General features: G+C 40.1%; 1 protein-coding gene across 4 annotated transcripts in view; it reads left to right on the top strand.

The window, feature by feature from the left end:
* rapgef6 (Rap guanine nucleotide exchange factor (GEF) 6) overlaps positions 1-23,441 on the top strand; it is a 169,353-nt gene that overhangs the window by 110,243 nt on the left and 35,669 nt on the right. For 3 of the 4 annotated variants that reach the window (XM_088321254.1, XM_088321253.1, XM_088321256.1), the window contains 8 exons: positions 1,261-1,368; positions 1,447-1,650; positions 5,735-5,843; positions 5,959-6,202; positions 14,526-14,683; positions 17,377-17,391; positions 21,855-22,095; positions 22,884-23,279. In XM_088321254.1, coding sequence (XP_088177380.1) covers positions 1,261-1,368; positions 1,447-1,650; positions 5,735-5,843; positions 5,959-6,202; positions 14,526-14,683; positions 17,377-17,391; positions 21,855-22,095; positions 22,884-23,279 — 1,475 coding nt within the window. The remainder of the gene's footprint in view (positions 1-1,260; positions 1,369-1,446; positions 1,651-5,734; positions 5,844-5,958; positions 6,203-14,525; positions 14,684-17,376; positions 17,392-21,854; positions 22,096-22,883; positions 23,280-23,441) is intronic. The other variant, XM_088321255.1, reaches the window with a different exon arrangement.

The following is a 23,441-nucleotide window of genomic DNA, read 5'->3' as shown; positions in this document are numbered from 1 at the left end:
GAAAAAAATAAAAAAGAGAAAAATAAAAAATTAAAACAACAAATATAATTTCTCTTTATTTTTCTCCATTTTCCCTTTTCTGCTTTCGTACCCCCTTTCTTTTAACTACTGTTTTTGTTTTGTTTTTTTGCCTTTTTTTCTTATTTCTTCTTTCATATATTTTATTACTCTAAGAATAAATGTTTCCATTGTTTTTCATTCTTTGTGAAAGGCTAGCTAAAAATGTGAAAGAGGGATCTTTTTTCTCACTTTCAGTCTTCATAGTTTGTAGTCTTCCTTCAACTAATTTTTGTTGCACTACACATTACAGCACTATCTAGTGGGCAAATATTCAACAACCCCCTTTAAGAACAGCAAAATGTTTTTATCAGCACTGTTCTTGTGGAAAACCCCATTTGGCCCAACCTCACCTGGACCCTAGCTTATGCGGCCCCCAATTCAATTGACTTCAAGACCACTTCTTTGTATGGTAGCTAAATAAACAATTTATGTTATCCTTTGAGACACTTGAGGATGAAAACCCACAGACCAAACTAAACTCACCGAGACACCAGCCAAGTAAACAGAGCAATTTGACTGGGTGATCGGTAGGAAGGGATAGATTTGATTAGGTAACCGGTAGTAGTGGGTGGATATCTGCACACAGAGCATGTTTCCTTCTCTCTTGCACGCACCCATTGTGGTGAAGGAAAATACTGGAGACCCGGAGCAGCTCCCGTGTTATTTTCGATTGTTCTCAGCTCAGGGATGCTGCTGGAAAAGTGAATTTCCCTTCGGGGATGAATAAAGTATCTATCTATCTATCTATCTATCTATCTATCTATCTATTTTGTGACATTTTTATATAAGAACTAATTGCACTTTGTTCTGATTCAATTTTTCACAAAAAATTTGTAGGTCATCATGAGCCTCAACAATCTTAACTTACTTAGGGATGGAGATAAGTTTGAAGTGGTATATTTGTTGATATCAGACACAGGGTCTGGCATTATTATTATTATTTCATAAACGTTATCTTCAAATAACACAATAAAATAAAATGCACAGAAAAATTAGCTTTTTTCTAGCGGGTTTGGCGGTTGTGTTAAATTATGTCTTAAAATATATGGTGTGACTCTCTCAAAAAAATTATAAAATATTTTGCTATTATGGCTCTTTTGGTCAAAAAGGTTGCCGATCCCTGATTTATAACTCAAGAAACTAACTTAAAATATACGCTCTATCACAATTAAACATTTTTGATTGCTTGAATTGCTTTAGGTCACCCGCATCGTCCTATTGTGGGTCAACAACCATTTCAACGACTTTGAAGGTGACACAGCCATGACTCACTTCCTGGAGGACTTTGAGAAGCTGCTGGAAGCTGCTGTAAGCGCTATATCACCTTGAAGCCTTCAAACAAAAATTGTTTTAGAATATATATTTTTTTTTCCTCTCCCCTATCAGAAAATGAAAGGGCACCTGCGTCTGCTTAACATCGCATGTGCCGCCAAAGCCAAGTGGCGGCAGATCACGCTGCAAAAAGCAACACGCGATTCGCCGCTCTACTTTAACATTCTGGGTGGAAGCGAGCATGGCTTCGGGATCTTCGTCGAGTCTGTGGAAGACAGCGGCAAGGGGGCAGAGGCGGGACTCAAACGTGGAGACCAGGTCAGATGTGTGGAATGAAAATAGTTAAGTGAAAGGTGGCTTTTGGTGGAAGCTCAATTAACAATCTATATATCCTTTGAGACACTTGAGGATGAAAACCCACAGAACAAACCAAACTCACAGAAATACCAGCCAAGGACACAGAGCAATTTGACTGGGTGACCGGTAGGAAGGGACATATTTGATTAGGTAAGCGGTAGGAGTGGCTGGATATATATATGATGTTGCTTGGCAGAATCCATCTTCGATCAAATGAAAAATAGAATAAATTAAATTTGTTGCTGTAACTAACCTCAGATGAAAATTTTTTTTTTTAAATATTAGTGAGCATAAAGTATTTTTTATTTCTGTTTTTTTCTAACAGAGCTTATTTTTTTCCACCTGATTTAATTTTCTGTAGTGTTTATTTTTATCAACTGTCTTTGTTAAAAAAAAGAAAGAAAAGAAAAACGCAAAACAACAATTTAATTCATTTCCACTACAGTTTGTTTAACTCTGGGAAACTCATGCAGACTGGAAAGTGACAAAAAATAGCAAACAATCCCTAATTTAAATGATTGATTTAATGATTTAATAGTTGGTCTGCTTTTTTTTTAATGTTTCCCTTATTATTGGTACTTCGCCTTTAGATTTTATATATATTAAAAAGGAGCTAAAGGTTCTTCTTTTTTTGTTTTTCCTTTTTTGTATTGCACTAAATAAGCACGCCTGTGAACTTTATTTTAATTAAAATAATTTCTCAATGAGTTTTCTCAAAGTTCTCTGGTTGATAAATGGTAGTCAGAAAATACAGCTACAGTGGGTATGTTGCAAATTTTAAACTGCAAGTCATTGAGTGACGCGTTGCAGCTAATTTCCCCTTGTGTTCCTCTCCTCATTGCTTCGCAGGCCACATAAAATTATTTGACGGTCCACATTTGTTTCGCAGGCCATGAGTTTGACAAATTAGACCGATGGTGATAATACCAATGCTGCTCTTTACCAGCCTGCGGCTGATGATCATTTAGATGTCATTTTGATAAGTTTATATTTTATTAGACACTCAAAATAAAGAAAGAATACATCATTTAATTTTGAACTTCCAAAAGGAACAGCAGAGGCCCGATTTTGGAAGAAAACCTAATTGCGATTTTTCAGATCTGTATTGCAAATTCGATACGATTCCCGATTTCTACAAGAAAAGTGCATTTTCTGTACTTGTTTTGATTTTTGGGAGAACTTTTAAACATGCAAACTTACCTCCAGTTAATGTCCTTCTAGACCAGGGGTCGGGAACCTTTTTGACTCAAAGAGCCATAAAAGCAAAAAATATTAATTTTATTTTGGGAAAGAGCCACGCCATATATTATGAGACAAATTTACTAAATTTCTAAACCCACGCCCCAGACAAAAGCTTAGTCTTCAGCACATTTATTTTTGATGATTTGATAAAAATTATGAAAAGAGAATAATGCCAGAGCCCCTGTCCCAAAATCAACAAACATACCACTTTAAACTTGTCTCTTTCTTGCAATTACTCAAGATCAGTTAAACTCCTTTTGACCCTTTTTTTCATATATATTGGTTTCAAAACCAGATGCAAGCAGTTATTGTGTAAAAACGTCACAACATTCTGAGAATAGGGAGCCTTATGTGCTTACCTTTGGCGAGAGATGGGAGGGAGTGCTTGCACTTTTTGCATAGCTCCACCCATCCCTCCCACTCACCCAATCAAATGACTAAGTTCTCTTCCGGTGTTTTGGCGTATTTACAGTTCTGTGGATTCATCATAAGGTATCTGAACACTGAACACAGATTATATAGTGAACTTTTATATAAAGGATTCTTTAGCGTTGTACAACCAAAACGAGTTTTTTTCCCCCTTTTTTTGTGTGACACCTTGACTGTAAATTGTAGTGAAAAACGTGCCCTATATATACTGCAAAGTAATATCATGTTATTTAGCTTTGGTTTGGCTTTGCGTGTATCAGAAAAGGATAGACAACTCAAGTTTTAAGCAAGATGGAGAAATTTTGCATGCAATCAAATTTGTCTCTGAGCCACAGATACTCATAGAAAGAGCCATATATGGCTCGCGAGCCATAGGTTCCCGACCCCTGATCTAGACTGAGAGTATGCAACCGTAACAATACAGTAACTATAGATCTAAGAATTAAAACCGAATTGCAGTTGAGTAAATACTTTTTATTGTCGGTATACAAAAGTACAATGAAATTGTATGGGTATTCCTTTCAGTGTAAGAGAGCTATTTAGGGAGCGCCTGACAAGCTATATGCTAGCGTTGGGTAACCGTGACTTCTGCAGGGTCTCTGTGATGATTAAAATACAAGAGTCACAAACAATGTTCCCTCTAATTTTCCACGTGTCTGAGCGTTCACACGAAGTCGGTGAGCAACGCTTGAAACAACAGTGAGCAACAGCAATCCCAAGTGTATCAACTTAATCATTATCAAACATGTCCAAAACTTTACCTCAAGTTACACTTTGCTGAGTTTCCGGCAATGCAAAATTATTTTTCTCTTTTAAATGAATTGACTCATGTACTATTGCAAAGGTTGTACGGCCTACAAACGTCTTTCACAAGATATCTATTTCTTTTTTTTCCTGATATATTTTGTCGCATAATACTAACATTTTTGGGGGCTTATTTGGCCGGTTGCAAGATACAGAACTGTACTTAATCATATTTTTTAGTGGAAATACAATGTTGGCAACAAGATTCCCTTGATATAATTGGAAATTATTTTTCTTCTTTTTCCGTGTTTTTTTCTACTTTTTTTTAATTTCCTTTAAAAAAATCTCATTGTGTTTATTTTTCCTAGCTGTTACTTTTTTCTTTTTGCTCTTCCTTTTGTTTTCTTTTTTGGTATTTTTTTCTTTTTTGTTCAATTCCCCCTTCCTTTAAGTCATTTTGTGCATAATTTTACATAATATTTGGTCATGTTGGGATTAAAGAAGCAAAAACAACCTGAAGAGCCGTTTTGGACCTGAAAGAGCCGGTTCCTTTTAGTGAGCCGAGCCGAAGAAGCCGGTTCTCGAAAAACTGACTTTACTCAACTCCGTTCTACTTGGACTTTGACTTCAAAATACCGCATTTAGAACACAGCGTCAGTGGAACCCGTGTATTTTTACCTTCATGCACTGTAACTTTGACTTAATTTGCTTCTGAATTAGCAATTTTGAGCCCTCATTTTTGTGAGCTGGCTAGATTTTCTTGTGCGCTGGCTAGATTTTCTTGTGCGCTGTGAATGTGCAGGCAGTGCGTGATTGCGCACGCGTGCAGCTTAGAGGGACCATTGGTCACAAATGTTGCGTTTTCCACGAGTAGTAACTCCAAGTTGTCTGTTTTATTGGTAATCGATATGGCGTTGGTGACCAGCCACGTTCGGCACTGGTGGCTTAAGAGTTGTTTGCCTAACTGTTAGCTTTCCCTTCTGACGCCGCCTCGGTCAATTCCCGGACGCAATAAAAATCCAAGCAGCAACCCGCTGGTGGTCAGCTTTTCTGTGCCCTTTTCTGACTTTCCTCCGATTCCAATTTAATCTATAAATTTATTTTCAAAGTAAACAAGTCCCTAAAGCTACAAGCCGTAGCATTTGTTTTGGTGGCCACTGTGCGCCCAGCTTCTTAACTGAGCACTTACACCAGCCTATCAAAGCACACACGTCTTGCAAACTCTTTTTGATTTTGGTTAATCGTGCAGCCCTAGCGGAGGACTTAAAAAATCCTCAAGATAAGAAAATCCCAATATTTTTTCAAAAGGTCCTCCCTATGGCCCCTTTTTTACAAAAAGCGGATGTACCCTAAAGGGTGTGGTCATCATAGAACGGACCATTATTGGCCAATAGTGACAATGATATAAACAGTGCATGATAGTCAAAAAAACTGACAACAGTGAGGAATAATTGTCACAATAACAAACAATTATTTTATTCTATGCAACCTTATTTGCAGGTGTCCAATGTTAAAATCAGAAACGAGCAGAATAAACTCATCACCTCTACAATTGTTTCTGTAACTACTTGTTGCATTTGTAAACACTTCCTTTTCTGTGTGATTATGCTACGTGTCATCCCTAATTTAGATCATGGAGATAAATGGGCAGAACTTTGAGAACATCTCTTTCTCCAAAGCCGTGGACATGCTGCGAAACAACACACACTTGTCCCTTACGGTCAAGACCAACATATTTGGTGAGTGGAACCCATTATGATTGAATGCAGGAAGGCATTGTTTTAATGTGGGAAGGCTTTTTTTAAGGAAAAATTGTGTTATTTTCATCACGACTCTTGTCCATTTTCACTTCAGTCTTCAAAGAGCTTCTGAGCCGGATTGTGCTAGAGAAGAAGTACGGCGGGCCACACATTCCTAAGATCCAGGAGAAAAAGGGCAACCGCTTCTCCATCCCAGACCTGCCCGGCGACATGGAGTTTGCCACCGACCATAAGACCACTCGCAAAATGAAGGCAAATACAATGTCGGGCGGCCGCAACAAAATCCGCAAGATGCTGGAGAAAACGCGGTTTAGCATCCTGCCACCAAAGCCCTTCAGGTAAGACCTTGCCTCAGTGATATTTAACTGTTGTGGAAAGTGCATGTGTTTAAGTTTGCGCAGTTAGTAACAAGGATTCTGTGCATCTTTTCTTTGGCGCAACTCGACAAATTTGTGAATGCTAGCTTTAGCAGCTAGTTTAGCTAGTGCCCCCACTGGAAATAGTATCACCAATGTTATTTGATAAGTCTAAATTTTAGTTTACAATAAAAACACTCAGCTGAGCTATTTATTTTTATTACATCCCCTTGTCAAAACAAAATTGTGCCGCAGCAAGGCTTTGGGGCTAGGACCTTGGCTTGGCCTTTTGGCTGAGAGTAAGTGTCCCGGCTCCTCGGCTTTGTAGCGTATTATGAACTGACCGATAACAGATAATGAATAACGAAGATAGAACAATAACCCTTAAACCCCCCCCCCCCCCTAGGTGACAAAAGGAGATCTGCCCTAAAGGATATGGTTTTCAAAGAACAGCAACATGATGGGCAATCGCGACAATGATGTAATAGTCAAAGCAACGAACAACAGTGCGCAATAATAGTCAATAGTCACTTAGTGCAATGATAGACAACCTTGGGCTTATAATCGTTTGGTACCAAGCCCACGGAAGGAGAAACCATTTGTCTTATTAATTCTTATAATGTAATTATTTGTGAATACACGCATTTGTTTTCACCCCAAGTAAACTCGGTTTGGTTGCACGTTATACTGGTAATGAGGTTTTACGGTGTTGTATCACCGCAATTGAGCAATGATTGATCGGTCGACAAATATCGCTGACTTCACTTGCTTATTATTGGATGCAACAAGAATCAAACCCAGATCACACTGGAGAGAGCGCTGAACCCTACCCAATAGATCAGGGATGTCAAACTCATTTTAACTTGGGGGCCACACGATAGAACAAACATTCTCTCGGGGGTAGGACTAGTATATTACAAGGAAAAAAAAGGGAGAGAAGGGAGAAAGAAAGAGAGAAAAGAGAAAGTGAGAGAGAGAGAGAGAGTGGGAGAGAGAATGTGAGAAACCAAAGAGATAAAAAGAGAAATAGTGAAACAGGGGTAATGAAAGAGAGAGAAAGAAATTCAAAGACAAATAGAAAGAAAGAAAGAAAGAGAAAGGTAAAGTGAAGAGGAGAGAAAGAGAGATGGTAGAGCGAGAGAAGGGGACTGCAAGAGAAAGAGAGAGAAAAGGAAAAAAGGACTCAAAAAAGGGGCAAAAGGAGGTAAAAAGACACTGAGAGGGAAAGGGACAAAGAGGAACAAAGAAAGAGAAAAACGAGAGAAATGGAGAGTGAAAGAGAAAGACAAAGAGTAAGGGAAAAAGGGAGAGAGAGAGAGAGAGAGAGCGAGAGAGAGAGACAGAGAGAGAGAGAGAGAGGTGGGGGAGAGAGAGAGAGAGAGAGAGAAAGAGAGAGAGAGAAAGGTGGGGGAGAGAGAAAGGGAGAGAGAGTGAGAGTACCTTCCGGTTCCGGTTTCCAACATGGCGGCGCGTGTTTACGTAGTTCACTCACTGTTGCGTTTCAGTCTCTAATTGATGCATTTGGTTTTAATCAACTGGTTGATTTGCCAACCCATAAAGATGGAAACACGCTCGACTTGGTTCTGACTCGAGGAGTTTCAACCTCAAACATGACGGTGTTACCGTGTACTACAGTTATCTCGGATTATTTTTTTGTTACATTTGAGGTGCTAGCTAGATGTAGTACCAAAAAAACTTAAGGATTCAATGGACGCAATATAAGCACGGGCACAGTTTCTGAGCTCTCCGATATTCTTCCAGGAGCAGTTGCCTCCTTTCCTTCCTACATAGGCTCTATCGAATCAATCATAACTGAATTTAATGGTACCCTGGCTAGCGCCCTGGATTCAGTAAATCACGACCTAAAAGACGCACGCCTTGGTTTAATGATGAAACTAGATCCCTTAAACGAGAATGCAGGAAATCTGAAAGAAAATGGCGCGCTACCAAGCTTGAGGTTTTCCATCAAATCTGGTGTGATAGTTTGTTGAAGTATAAAGCGGCCCTTGCCTCTGCAAAATCAGCCTACCTTTCGAAGGTGATTGCGTCACAAAAGAACAATCCCAAGGTCCTTTTCGACACTTTAGCATCGCTTACAAGGCAACAGACTATCCCAGATAGCTCCACTCATTCTGCCCACGACATAATGGTCTTCTTTACTAAGAAGATCCAAAGCATACAGGAAGAAATCGCTAAAGACAGTCTTAATTCAACACACACTAAGGCACTCAAATCTATAGATGCACGACATGGTGGCTGTCCAGGGATTTTGTCCCGTTTTAGTGAACTGTCACTCGATAATCTTAAACAGATGGTGAATACGGCCAAACCGACGACTTGCCAGTTCGTCCCGCTTCCAGGTTCACTTATTAAAGGTCTCTTTGGCGTTCTTGCACCTTCAGTTCTAAATATTTTAAACATATCACTCTCCTCAGGTGTAGTTCCAGCGGCTTTTAAGTCCGCCGTCATTAAACCCACACTGAAACGACCCAACCTTGATCCAGAAAACTTATGTAATTATAGACCTGTGTCAAACCTACCGTTTCTTTCTAAAATACTTGAAAAAGTAGTGGCACAGCAGCTGAATGATTTCATGTCCGAGAACAATCTCTTTGAATCAATGCAATCAGGATTCAGGGCTAACCACTCTACTGAGACAGCTCTGATTAAGGTAACCAATGATCTCCTACGGGCTATGGACTTTGGCGCATCATCACTTTTGCTGCTGCTGGACCTTAGTGCTGCATTTGACACAGTGGACCATAATATCTTGCTAGAACGGTTGGAAAAATGGATTGGTCTCTCAGGAAACGTCCTCTTGTGGTTCAGATCCTACCTCTCAGATAGGACACACTGCGTTAAATATGGCGAATTGACATCTGAGCCCTTTAGTGTTACCTGTGGTGTTCCACAGGATTCAGTGCTTGGCCCCCTTCTCTTCAGCATTTATATGCTTCCACTAGGTGATATTATTCGCAAGTATAATATCAGTTTCCATTGCTACGCAGATGACACTCAACTATATCTTCCGATGGAAGAATCTGCCACACTAAACTGTGGAAACTAGGAGGCCTGCCTCACTGAGATAAAAGAGTGGATGTCACTCAATTTCCTGCATCTTAACTCTGAAAAGACTGAAATGTTAGTTATTGGTCCATCTAAGTCCCGTGACTTATTCTCTAAAACCGCTGTGAACATCGACAATTGCCACATCACACAGAGCGACTCACTTAAAAATTTAGGTGTCATATTTGACCCCGATCTGTCCTTTCTAACACATGTGAAGAAAATTACTAGAACCGCTTTCTTTCATCTCCGTAACATTGCTAAAATTCTTCCTATACTTTCTCAGTCGAATGCGGAAATCATAATTCACGCGTTTGTTACCTCCCGTCTCGATTACTGTAATGCACTACTTTCCGGTCTTCCGATGACCAGACTCAAGAGTGAGTCTTCAGCTGGTACAAAATGCTGCAGCGAGGCTTTTAACTAGGACAAAAAAGTACGATCACATCACCCCAATTTTGGCTAACCTGCTTTGGCTCCCTGTTAGCCTAAGATGCGATTTTAAGGTTCTCCTATTACTATACAAAATCATACATGGACTTTCCCCCTCATATCTTTCAGATCTGATTTCCCCCTATGTCCCGACCCGAAGCCTTCGTTCCGAGAGCGCCGGTCTCCTGGTGATCCCAAGAGCCAAGAAGTGTTCCAGAGCGAGAGCGTTCTCCATCCGGGCACCGGTGTTGTGGAATGCTCTTCCCCCTGAGATCCGATCTGCTGCCTCAGTGGACATGTTTAAGTCTAAGCTTAAAACTCACTTCTACTCTATAGCATACGAATAACCTAAACTTCTTATATGTAATAACTTGTGAAGCCCTTTGAGACTATTTGTGATTAAGGGCTATACAAATAAAAATGACTTGACTTGAGAGTGAGAGAAAGAAATACAAGTATAGCGTTTGTGAGAGGCACCTGGCTTTGGTAGCATTAAGTGGACATAATTCAACCTGCAGGAAGTTTTTCTCTTGCGCTTCCTTCAGCGTTGTCTCGCGGGCCAGATTAAATCCTTAGCAGGCCTGATTTAGCCCGTGGGCCGCCTATTTGATACCACTGCACTAGACTATTACGATTGCTGATGATTAAGGAAAAGTCATTCAATTTTATCTTCTCATCTCACTATTCTTACTTGCGGTGCCATGTTGTACAATATTGTAATGGTTATTATGGCAAAGAGTTCAACCAAAAACGTTATTCAATGTGGTACCTTGCTATTGTTATTCTCGGGCAACGAGAATATAGTTAAACTGGTCCGCGCTACAGAAAAAGTTGCCAGCCGTTGCTCATTGATGTGCTTTCATAGGCAGAGAAAAGATTTTTCGACATGAGTATTTCACTACATTGACAAAGCTTCTGCAAAGCCCTGACTCTGCATGACACTCTCATTTCAGCGGTCAAACAGTCAGTGAAAGGTAACACTTCCTTAGTTAAGTTTATCCGTGTAGGCGGAACATTACCTTTTAGCAGTTTTATGTCGTCGCTTTGCTGCTGCTATGCCTTTCTCTCAGGATTTAGCCTGCTGCTCTTCTCTTTATGTTAATTTTCAATATTTTTAAAAAATGTATCTGTTTTTCCTCTGCTTTACTGCTTCAGGGGCCTTTTCGGGTAAGACACATGCACACAAAAAGTCAAATGTAATCCAGAGGGGGGGAAGATTGCTTGAATGACATATTAGCTTCAAATAGTCCAAAAACAACTGTTTTATTATATGTAGTTGTTATTATCTATGTATTACTCTTCGTAACATATAAAAACTGGAATAACAGCACACCTACCTCCCTAATGTGGTCACCATTGCTTATTGTAAAAAAAGACCACTCGCATTCCGCTGTTCTTTTTGGTTCTTCTGCTGCTTCTAAGTTTCTACTGAATCATCCCCTGCTTATTACTGAAAAGCCATGTATGCAAAAAAACAAAACAAAAATCACACAATGTAATGTGATACTAATACGATCAGACATTGTCCATTCTTTTTTAAGATCTTTGCTCTGGCAGCCGTTCACTGGTCAAATCTATGTTATTCATTTTTATGAATATTTTTCTCTTAGTTTCAAAGCCTATCCAAGACCATTTCCTTTTATGATCACATTTCTGTTTATCCTACCAACTCAGAAGTGTTCATGTTTCCATCTTGTTGCTGCTCTGACATGAAATGGGAAAGCTTTCAGATTCAGTTACATTTAGCTCAAGTTGGCTAAGGTCAAACAAATGAGTAAAGATGTTTTTAGCTAAACACACTCTCAGAGAATGCATGCATATTTATGCACACACGTGAAACTGGATATCATTTCATGACACATTTTGTGCTCACAGCATTTGCATCATGTGTGTTTTTGTTTAAAAATTGATTTAACATCTCTTTAAAAATTTATTTTGGATTCATATCCATATAGATATTTATAACATTTTTACATTATTTTTATGTTAACAGATTTATATATAGTTTTATGTCCATGTTCTAATAAAATGTAAAACGGTATATGTACATACATTTCGCTCTCACTTATTTGTTCTATTTATGTAATTTCTAAGATGCAGTCAAGATGAATGTACAGTAATACCCTGTTGAACAAGGAAATTTTACAAGTTTGCATACACTCTGTTCGATGTAACTCATCGGGATGCTTTTCCAATCTGATACCAATGCTGGCCGCGGGGATCAAGCGCTACCGATTTTGTATCAATGACATTTTTTAGATCAGAAAAGTTAATCATGTACATTGCATCCTAATTTGCCTGTTATATTTTGTTTTCCAATAAAAGATCTGCTACCTTACCGTGATGAAGGAGCTTGTTTGTCCTAATAATCCTAAGAAATATGTTTTCCGGGTGCTTTAAGCCCCTGGTAGGGTCACCCATGACAGTTTCTAGGTGAGTGGTCAGACAAAACACAGATCTAGAGACTCCTTATGGTGACACAAAACTTTGGTCCGCGGTTTCCCTCGCCCGGACGCGGGCCTGCAGGTGGGGTCTGCTGGTGAGCGCCTGGTGGGGCCTCTGCTCACGAGTTCCAGATGGTCACAGTCTGAAGGGCCACCAATGGGCTCACTACCTGTGGGAGGGGCCAAAGAGGTTGGGTGCGTAGGGAGCTGGGTAGCAGTCAAAGAAGGGGTCCTTGGCAGGGAAGGAGCCCGAGTTAGTGTGTGTGAGTGAAGAAAGTAAGAAATTCCGACTAGATATAGTCTGACTCACCTCCACACACAGCTGGGGCTCTGGTACTAGTTTCTTGAGAGGAGTTAGACTCTCTTCCACTCTAGAGTTGCCCAAGTTGAGAAGGTGAGCGGTGCAGAGCGGGTGTAGACACATTAGTTGCGCCACGGCTCAGCGTTTGTACGATGGGGTTCACCCCGGTTGACAAGAGTGTAGCCCCTCTCCACCTTCGGGTGGGGGGACGGGACCTGACTGTTGTTTGTGGTTAGGCACCAAATAGCAGTTTAGAATACCCACTCTTCTTGGAGTCCTCGGAGGGTGTGCTTGAGAACGTGCCCCCTGAGGACTCCCTGGTACTGCTAAACCCGAGTGGTATATCGTTATTGGACTTCTGTGCCCATCATGGTTTGTCTATAACGAACACCATGTTTAATCATGAGGGTCACATGTGCACTTGGTACCAGGACACCCTTGGTCGTAGTTCGATGATCTACTTTGTAGTTGTTTAATCGCACCTGCGATCAGCCTCCCTGATAAGGTCTATTAAGGGGTACTGTAGAGGAGGGTCCGTCAGGAAGTTGAATCTCGAATTTAAGAGAAGCAGTGTGGTTTTCGTCACGGCTGTGGAACAGTGGACAAGCTTATCACACTTTGCAGGGTTCTTGAGGGTGCATGGGAGTTAGCCCATTCAATCTACTTGTGTTTTGTGGACTTTGAGAACGCATTCAAACGTGTTCTCTGGAAGCCCTGTGCGGGGTGCTTCGGGAGTATGCGGTACCGCACAGCCTTACCCATGCTGTGCAGTCCCTGCATGCCCGGTGCTAGAGTCTGATTCATTTCCAGTGGGAATTGGACTATGCCAGGGCTGCCCTTTGTCACCGATTCTGTTCATAACGTTTATGGACAGAATTTCTAGGTGCAGCCTTGGTGGTGAAGAGGTCTGGTTTGTGGGCCTCAGCATTGCATCTCTGTTTTCTGCAAATGATTTGTTGGTGTTAGCTTCCAAGGGCCCTGATCTTCAGCTTCGCCTTCGAGCGATTAGCAGCCATTTGTGAAGAAGCCGAAATGAAGATCAGCACTTCCAAGTCCAAGACTGTGGTACACAGCCGGAAAAGGGTGGCATGCTCCTTCCGGGTTGGGGATGAGATCCTGCACCAAATGGAGGACTTCAAGTATCTTTGGGGCCTTGTTCACGAGTCAGGGGAGGATGGAACGGGAGATCGACAGCCGGGTTGGTGCAGCGTCTGCTGTCATGTGGACCCTGTACCGGTCCGTCGTGGTGAAGAGGGAGTTGAGCCGAAAGGCAAAGCTCTCGATTTATCAGTCCATCTATGTTCCTACCCTCACTTATGGTCATTACATTTTTTTTTGGGGGACCGAAAGGACACGATCCCGGATACAAGTGGCTGAAATGGGTTTCCTCTGCAGGGTGGCAGGGCTCTACCTTAGAGATAAGGTAAGAAGCTCGGTCATCTGGAAGGGAGCCACTGCTCCTCCGCATATCGAGCGTGTCCCGGGGACGACTCAGGACACGCTCGAGAGACTATGTCTCTAGGCTGGCCTGCTGCCCCGCGACCCAACCCCAGATAAGCGGAAGATAATGGATGGATAAAAGGTAAAAATTTGTCCTGGATCAGACGAAGTACCATTCCAAAGGACCTCATACCTGTCAACCTCAGCCAATTGCTCTCTTTATAATAATTGCAATTCCCTTTATTAATCAATAATCGAGAAAAAGAAAGATTATTTGTTTAAACAAGTTTATTTTATTTACTAAAGAAATGCTTAAGACATTTGCTAGTGTACACAATAACAAGTTACAGTGGCTTGCGAAACTATCCCGTACAAAAATTGTTGCATCGCATACACAATTTGAAATGATCCAAAAACTTAGAAAATATGGGGAACACATATTATACGGATCTGATCAGGCCATCCGCAATAATTCTAGTTGTCATTTACATGGTGTCGGTATCATTTGCATGTAATTTAACATCTCGATTTAGCACTAAAAATCTTCAGCCAAAACTGAAAATGATTACACTTGAACAAAATATTTCTAACAATGCCTTTTTTTTTTTCATTTCTCCTTCAGCGATGGTGGTGTGGGTCAGTCACAGGACGACAGCATTGTGGGAACCAAGCAATGTCGGCACAGCTTGGCCATCATGCCCATACCTGGCAGCCTGTCGTCCAGCAGCCCCGACCTGCTTCACCCCGCTACCAGCGTCCTGGACTTCTCAAACCCGGCAGGTAGATACACCCTACCATGCGTGAGTGACATATTGATAGTAGGGATGCAATGATAAGGCAACGTTGTTGACAAAAATTGATAGTAGAAATAGTTTGAAGCCAGACACGTTTCCCGATCTCTACATAAATGTAATCTCTGCTGACTCGTGCATGCGCAACATCCAATAGCGTCTCTTTCTGGAGCAATAACATGAACATACAGAAATGGCTACATCGACTATGCGTACCAAAACTTGTAAAGTGTGGTAGCATTTTAGCCTAGATACGGCTAAATAAAAGGCTACTTGCAAAGTTTGCAATGCGGACCTTGCGTGGATCAGTGATGCAAGGACATTTAAAAAGCACAGCGGAAAAACGGAATTCAGGTAACGTCCAGGCGATAGAGTTGTGATGAAATGCATTGTAAATTTTATACGCGTACATTACGATAAGAAAGAGTTTGAGCGTTATGTTAGACGGTGCCACACAGACTTATTTTGAAATTAAATGCACACAGTTTAAGGAACAAAAGACAGTCGTTACAACCGTTAGGTTCCAATCTTGGTTGACCACTGAATGTACTTCACAAAATGGACATCATATTTGTTTTATTTTTCGTTTGATTAAATGGTGTACTGCTGCCAATGTGCCTCTTCTTGGTTTTCAGGGATAAAAAATGTTTACTTGATTTTAAATTATTATTAATTTGCCTCAGATGTTAATTTATGAAATTACCGTATTTTCCGCACTATAAGGCGCACCGGGTTATAGGGCGCACCCCAAAAAAATAGTTTTTGGTCCTATTTTTGACATACATAAGACGCACCGGATTATAAGGCGCTACAATGGGAACGTGGACAAAACAGTCAGATAGTTCAGTCCAACTTATTACCCCCTTAACATTCCCAAAGCTTGCAAAGACGCAAATACGTCTCGAAAACACGTGCGGATGCGGTGTCCGTAAGATGTCACTCAAATGCATCGTTCCATCATTCGGAAGGTTAAAGTCTTGGGATTCAATAAATGATAACCATTCCTTCGTATCTATTTTCTTTTTCGCTCGCAACTTTACTGTGCATATGACAATAAACACTTGGAATTGAGTTGAATTTAAAAATAGACACTCCATTATCTGCACCGCTTATCACAGAAACATCGAGTTCAGTCTGAAACAAGATACAGGGATAATATAGAAAGCCGGAGTAGCTCACCGAAGTCGTTGTGTTCATAATAATGTGCAGGCAATGTCCTCTTATATCCGTGAGGGTAGTAAATCCAGGAGAATACAATATTTACAAATACAGAATAGAAAAAAATGCTTTCTCTATGCCGTCAGCCACATGCTATACGCATACGTATTTTCGGCCAATTGCAGGCTTTGTTTCGCTGTTTAAGCCAATGGCAGCCTGTAAATTATAAAAAGGATCCGCCTCTTGACCTCCGAATAACTTTAGCCAATAGTGATCGTTTCAACTGATGATTGACACGTCTTTTTCGGCCAATTGCAGGCTTTGATTGCCGTTTGAGCCAATGGCAGTCTGTAAATGATAAAAAGGATCCGCCTCTTGACCTCCGAATAACTTTAGCCAATAGTGATCGTTTCAACTGATGATTGACACGTCTTTTTCGGCCAATTGCAGGCTTTGATTGCCGTTTGAGCCAATGGCAGTCTGTAAATGATAAAAAGGATCCGCCTCTTGACCTCCGAATAACTTTAGCCAATAGTGATCGTTTCAACTGATGATTGACACGTCTTTTTCGGCCAATTGCAGGCTTTGATTGCCGTTTGAGCCAATGGCAGTCTGTAAATGATAAAAAGGATCCGCCTCTTGACCTCCGAATAACTTTAGCCAATAAAGATCAATTCAAATGATGATTGACACATTGGTTAGCCAATGAAACGCCGGTAAATAAATCCCAGCATCCACCGCGTACTACTTGGCGTTCGGGGGAAAATCTAGTCGGCGGCTGCAAGTTAGTTGGAAAACTTAATGTTGATCCATAAATAAGGCGCACTGTATTATAAGGCGCATGGTCAGCTTTTGAAAAAAATAAAGGCTTTTAGGTGCGCCTTATAGTGCGGAAAATACGGTATGTCTCTTCTGACCGAGCACACTAATTGGTTTTGTCACAATAAATTCCCATTTTCTTGTATTTATTATTATTTGCCACATAATTCAATGAATTATTGAACATGCTAAATTGAAGAAAAATTAACAATTATTCGATTATTCGACTAATCGAGGCAGCCCGACGGCGCAGTGGTTAGTGTGTGTGCGGCATGAGATCGAACGTTCCTGTGTGGGGTTTGCATGTTCCCCCCGTGCTTGCGTGGGTTTCCTCCGTGCACTCTGGTTTCCTCCCACTTTCCAAAAACTTGCATGTCAGGTTGATTGGCCGGTCCAAATTGTCATTAGGTGTGAATGAGCGAGTGAGTTATCCGTCTCTATGTGCCCTGCATCTGGCTGGCAACCAGTTCAGGGTGTTCCCTGCCCACTGTACGAAGTTAGCTCGGATGGGCTCCAGCACCCTTGCGACCCTACTGAGGATAAGCGGTGCAGATAGTGGATGGATGGGATATTCGACTAATCGTTTAATAGTCGACTTTTAAAATTGCTGTTAGTTTCAGTATTAATGAATAGATGGGTTTTTCCCCAGTCTTTATTCCTTCCTCTCATGTGTTTTTTTTCTTGTCCTTCTTCACTGTGGTCCAGCATTGGCACTGTACTGTGAGTATGGATGCTTGACTTTCTTTGCCAATCAAACTGTCTTGTTCTGCATGCGGTTCTGTCCGTAAACAATATCAGTCCTTGACTTTGGGCTTTGTGTGTATTTGGGTCCAGCTAAACTCAACAACCTTTTTCTGTAGTAAAATTAAACAAAGTAAAATGAGCAAAATTTTATGATACAGCAAATGCTTTTACTCATTTTGAAGGGCCAGTGTGTATTACTAGACCACTAGATGTTGCTGTAATGTGTAACGCAACCAAACATCAGTACTAAAAAGCCAAATGAAGAATACAAACTAGAGACTCTGAATCCGACTAAAGTGCACTATTTTACTTCTCATGTTTTTTCCCAGCCTTTTTGGGGTTATTGGGTACCTGGAGAAGCGGATGGCGGATGGCTCATGTAGTTTGCTTCTTATTTAATAATCCCTGAGGTAAATCATGAATTAAGAAGAATGCATTGTACAGTTTATTTTAAAGGGACACTGTAATATTTGACCACTAGACGTCACTATGTTGTGTAGTGCAATAGAAAAGAAGTGCTACAAAGCATAAGGAAAATTACAAACTACATATAATCTAAGTGACCAAACCGCATCAGGTTTTTAGGACTACCCGTAGTAGCAAGATGGCGGATCATATCAGCTCTTTTTTACCACCACAAGGTGCTAAAAACCTAAAATTTGGACTATAAGGCACACCTGTTTATAAACCGCATGTGTTCACTTTGAAACATGAGATATTTACAAAGAAAGAGTTTTAATAATAAACAGCACCTTAACCCCTTAATGTTCTGATAGCAGGCTGCAGGACTTTTGCTAAACTAATAGGGGTCTGTACGATGTCACCAGTCACTGTCATGCCACGTATCATTTGAAAGCTTAAACTCTACCCGAAAACTATACAGCTGTTGAACCCACCAGTACGTCCCCTTGCAGTCTTCAAGTTCTTTGAATGTCTGCCACCCTTGTTACATCAAAGACAATCCATATAATCCAACTGTGTAAAATATTTATTCCAAAACACAAAATAATGCCAACAGATAAATAGCAATCGGCCATGAACAGCTCTGCTTCGTTGGACGTTGCTACCTGTTATCCGTTCGTTTTGCCATGTTATTTCCATTTACAAATAAACAGACAAGTAGAATTATTCCTGATATGGTAGTAAGCCCTCCCTTTTCAATTGACAACTATCAAGGATGAGGGTCTGTTCATACTAATTTTTATTCAAGTTACATTAAACTTGCGTCTTCCTCGACACATAGTCCACATGTCTCTAAGGTGTTCTCTGCTCAGATGCCCCTGGCAGCCTTTGGAAAATATGCATAAATTGGCCGCATCATTGCATAAGCTGCAGGGTTGAAAGCTTAGAAAAAAAGTTGTGGCTTATAGTCCGAATTTTACACTTTAAGAGTTAAAACAAGAAAGATTAAACCTAATGACCCACATTATTTTCCGCCCGCCATTTCCAAACAATTGTACTCATTTGAAAAATGTTATTAAATATTTTATAACTCAAGGATTATTTTTGGTAAAAAATGATACATACAACATTATAACAAAATGTTTATTTATTTTTAACTTCAAATTATTTACTAACACAACAGCAACTCAACTCAACTTTATTCATAGAGCCCTTTAAAACAGCCACAGCTAAGAACTTTACACGAGTGAAAAAGTAAAAAAAAAAACTTATATAGATCATAAAATAATGAAAAAATGAAAAAACATGAAATTTGACTTGACGCAGAACTTTTACACTGGAGTTTTATTAAGTGATCTTAATGATTTTTTTTTGTATATAGGGTATCCCAATAATGTAAACACACTTTGACTTTAAATAGCCAATAGACATTTTTTGTGGTTGAGATTTGGTTTTGGAGTAAAAATGGCAAATACTGTAATAATGGGATTACGCTTGTGCAAATAAATGTTCTAGTCAGGTCAAGTCCCGTTTATTTGTATAGCCCTTAATCAGAAGGAGTCTCAAAGGGCTTTACAGACCACATATTATTCCAGACTACAGACTATTATTACACCATCCCCTGATCTAAAACCTACTTCAGGGCAAGAAAAACTCAAAAACCTTAACATGAGGAAAATAAAGAAGCCTTTCTCTCAGTTTTTTCTATTTTTCCTGCTTTCTAATTCTTTTCTCTCTCTCTTTCTTTGTCTTTTGTCTGTCTTTCTAATTTTTGCCTCTCTTTTGCCCCCTCACTCTTTCCTTCTCTCTTTCTCTCTAATCCCCTTTGTAATAGTATCCCCTCTTCCAATGGATTTTAAAATACAATAACCTCTGTTTATAGCAGAGGTTAGGTTCCAAAATGAATCTCTAATAGGCGAAATCTTTGAAAATGAACCTTTATTTTATTTTTACAATTATTACTCAAAATACTTTGTTATACACCGTTCTAAAAACATTTTGGAAATTTAATGATGAAGCTGAGTTGCAGATACATGTTTGGGCCTCCGTGTGTGGAACTCTTGGCGGTTCAGCTTTATTTTTACAATTCCAAAACATTTTCCGAACATTTTTTTTCTTGTACGAACGCAAGCCGAGTATCCAAAATCTTTACTAGGATATCAAATCTCAAATAGAAAAAAAAGATTATTGGCTATTCAACTTCAAAGTGTCAAGATCCGATATGTACAGTGGCTTGCGAAACTATTGGCACCCTTGAAATTTGTGACCTTTAGCCACATTTCAGACTTCAAATAAAAAGATATAAAACTGTAATTTCTTGTGAAGAATCAACAATAAGTGGGACAAAATCATGAAGTGGAACACACTTTATTGGATATTTTAAACTTTTTTAACAAATAAAAAAGAAAAAGTAGGTGTGCAAAATTATTCAGCCCCATTGAGTTAATACTTTGTAGTGCCACCTTTTGCTGCGATTACAGCTGCAAGTTGCTTGGGGTATGTCTCTATCAGTTTTGCACATTGAGAAACTGATATTTTGCCCATTCCTCCTTGCAAGACAGCCCGAGCTCAGTGAGGTTGGATGGAAAGCGTTTGTGAACAGGAGTTTTCAGTTCTTTCCACAGATTCTCTATTGGATTGAGGTCCGGACTTTGACTCGGGCATTCTAACAGCTTGATATGTTTTTTGGTGAACCATTCCATTGGAGCTTTTGCTTTATGTTTTGGATATTGTCCTGTTGGAAAAAAAATCTCTGTCCCAGTCTCAAGTCTTTGGCGGACTCCATCAGGTTTTCTTCCAGATTGGTCCTGTATTTGGCTCCATCCATCTTCCCATCAATTTTAACCATCTTCCCTGTCCCTGCTGAAAAAAAGCAGGCCCAAACCATGATGCTGCCACCACCGTGTTTGACTGTGTGGATGGTGTGTTGAGGGTGATGAGCTGTGCTGCTTTTATGCCAAACATAACGTCTTACATTGTTGCCCAAAAGTTCGATTTTGGTCACATCTGACCAGAGCACCTTCTTCCACATGTTTGGTGTGTCTCCCAGGTGGCTTATGGAAGACTTTAAACAACACTTTTTATGGATATCTTTAATAAATTACTTCATTGCTGCCACTCTTCCATAAAGGCCAGATTTGTGCAGTATATGACTGATTGATGTCGTATGGACAGATTCTCCCACCTCAGCTGTAGACCTCTGCAGTTCATCCAGAGTGATCATGGGGCCTCTTGGCTGCATCTTTGATCAGTTTTCTCCTTGTATAAGCTGAAAGTTTAGGGGGATGGCCCGATCTTGGTAGATTTGCAGTGGTCTGATACTCCTTCCATTTCAATATTATTGCTTGCACCTCCTCCTAGGGATGTTTAAAACTTGGGAAATCTTTTTGTATCCAAATCCAGCTTTAAACTTCTCCATAACAGTATCTCGGACCTGCCTGGTGTGTTCCCTGTTCTTCATGATGCTCTCTGCACTTTAAACAGACATCTGAGACTATCCCAGTGAAGGTGTATTTATACAGCGACTTGATTTCACACAGGTGGATTCCCATTTATCATCATTAGTCTTTTAGATCAACATTGAATCATTCAGAGATCCTTACTCAACTTCTGGACAGAGTTTGCTGCACTAAAAGTAAAGGGGCTGAATAATTTTGCACACCAACTTTTTTGTTTTTTATTTGTTAAAAAAGTTTAAAATATCCAATAAAGTGTGTTCCACTTCATGATTGTGTCCCACTTGATGTTGATGCTGCACAAGTTTTATATCTTTATGTTTGAAGTCTGAAATGTGGCAAAAGGTCACAAAGTTCAAGGGGGCAAAATCGTTTTGCAAGCCACTGTTTATACTATGTTGAAGTAAAGCCTGCTTTGGTGCTGAAACAAGGTAACATGGTTAGTTATTCGACTTTGCCACTGTGCCCTTTAACATGCCTGCCTGATATAAATTTCAAAATTATGCTTCATGCCCAAAACTTAAAAATTTGCACATATTTGTTGCATTTTCTTCAATGCACGCTTTATCGCAACCTTTGCAGACATTCCAGACCAGGTGATCCGAGTGTTTAAGGCCGACCAACAGAGTTGTTACATCATCATTAGCAAGGACACGACCGCCAAGGATGTGGTTGCGCACACCGTAAATGAGTTTGGGCTGACGCCGGCCACTGAAAACTACTCGTTGTGTGAAGTGTCCGTCAGCCCTGAGGGCGTCATCAAGCAGCGTCGCCTGCCTGACCAACTCTCCAAGTTGGCTGACCGAATTCAACTCAACGGCAGGTAAGGCTGTAGACCGCTTATAGATGGTGTTGGATAACCACAGTGAACAGCCCTTTTCAGATTTTTTTAAAAGGCATTCCTAAATGTGCTTGAATGGTACATGGTTTTTGCATCACAAAATATTGCCGGATACCGTCACTTGTGCTGAGCAATATATTGGAATTAGGTTTCACAAGACTGAAAACTATATTTCTTGATTATGTATAGGAAAAATATCATATATTAATATTTTACTAATCAACTTATCTTGGAATTTTGTTGCTGTTAAATGTTGTTGCACCATATTCAATGCAGTAATATTACAATGTACTGATCTTACAATTCACTTACAACTACCACCTTGTAAATATTGTTTTCCTATTCATCCTGACATTCTTTTTCATCTTGTTTTCTATTTTGGGTCCTTTTACTCTTGTTTTTCTTGGAGTGCCATGTCTAATCTCGCTGTAAACAATGTCAAAGACACTTTTAATTATAATAACTTATCATTTTACAAAGAGTAGAAATTATTTTAACAAAATAATTCTTACTTTCCAAATAGAACCCTCCCATTAGTTTGACGTGTTTTTGTCCGAGTTTTCTTTTTTACCTGACCTAAAACACTCGAACAAATACATTTGCAAACTCTTAGGCTCAGTCCCAGAGACTCAAAACAGTTTTGCATCTCTGCTTTTTTTTTTTACTCCGTGTGCCACCTTTTTTTAATTTTCACGTTCTTTATTCGAAGACCGTTCCAGATTGTGATATTTTAGCTATAAACAGCAACACTTACAAATTATCATTTGCAGGTACTACCTGAAGAACAACATGGAGACGGAGACATTGTGTTCAGATGTCGACGCCCAGGATCTTCTGCGTGAGAGCCACACCTCGCTGTTGCAGCTCAGCACCATGGAGGTCGCAGCCCAGCTCTCCATGCGGGACTTTGAGCTCTTCAGGAACATTGAGTCCACAGAGTACGTCGACGACCTGTTCAAGCTTGACTCAGCATCAAGCGGCAGAAGTGGCAGCTGCCACCTGAAACGCTTTGAAGAGGTCATAAACCAGGAAACTTTCTGGGTGGCCACTGAGATCCTCAAGGAACCCAGCACAATCAAAAGGATGAAGACTATCAAGCACTTTATCAAAATTGCTCTGCACTGTCAAGAATGCAAGAACTTCAATTCCATGTTCGCCATCATCAGGTAAGAGAAACACGTTAAGACTAGAGCTACAACTTAAGAGTATTTAAATTGTGGACTAGTCGCTGACTATTCAAACAATTAGTCCAATAAATGGTTAATTATTTATTTCTTAATAAATCAGCTTCATGCTAAATTTATGTGGCAAATGATAACAATCACACG

The sequence above is a fragment of the Urocampus carinirostris genome, chromosome 17 (genome assembly GCF_059441175.1).
Source record: "Urocampus carinirostris isolate Australia breed hairy pipefish chromosome 17, RoL_Ucar_1.0, whole genome shotgun sequence".
NCBI lineage: Eukaryota > Metazoa > Chordata > Actinopteri > Syngnathiformes > Syngnathidae > Urocampus > Urocampus carinirostris.
Note: the sequence above shows the minus strand (reverse complement) of the source record. Positions and strands in the feature narration are given on the sequence as shown.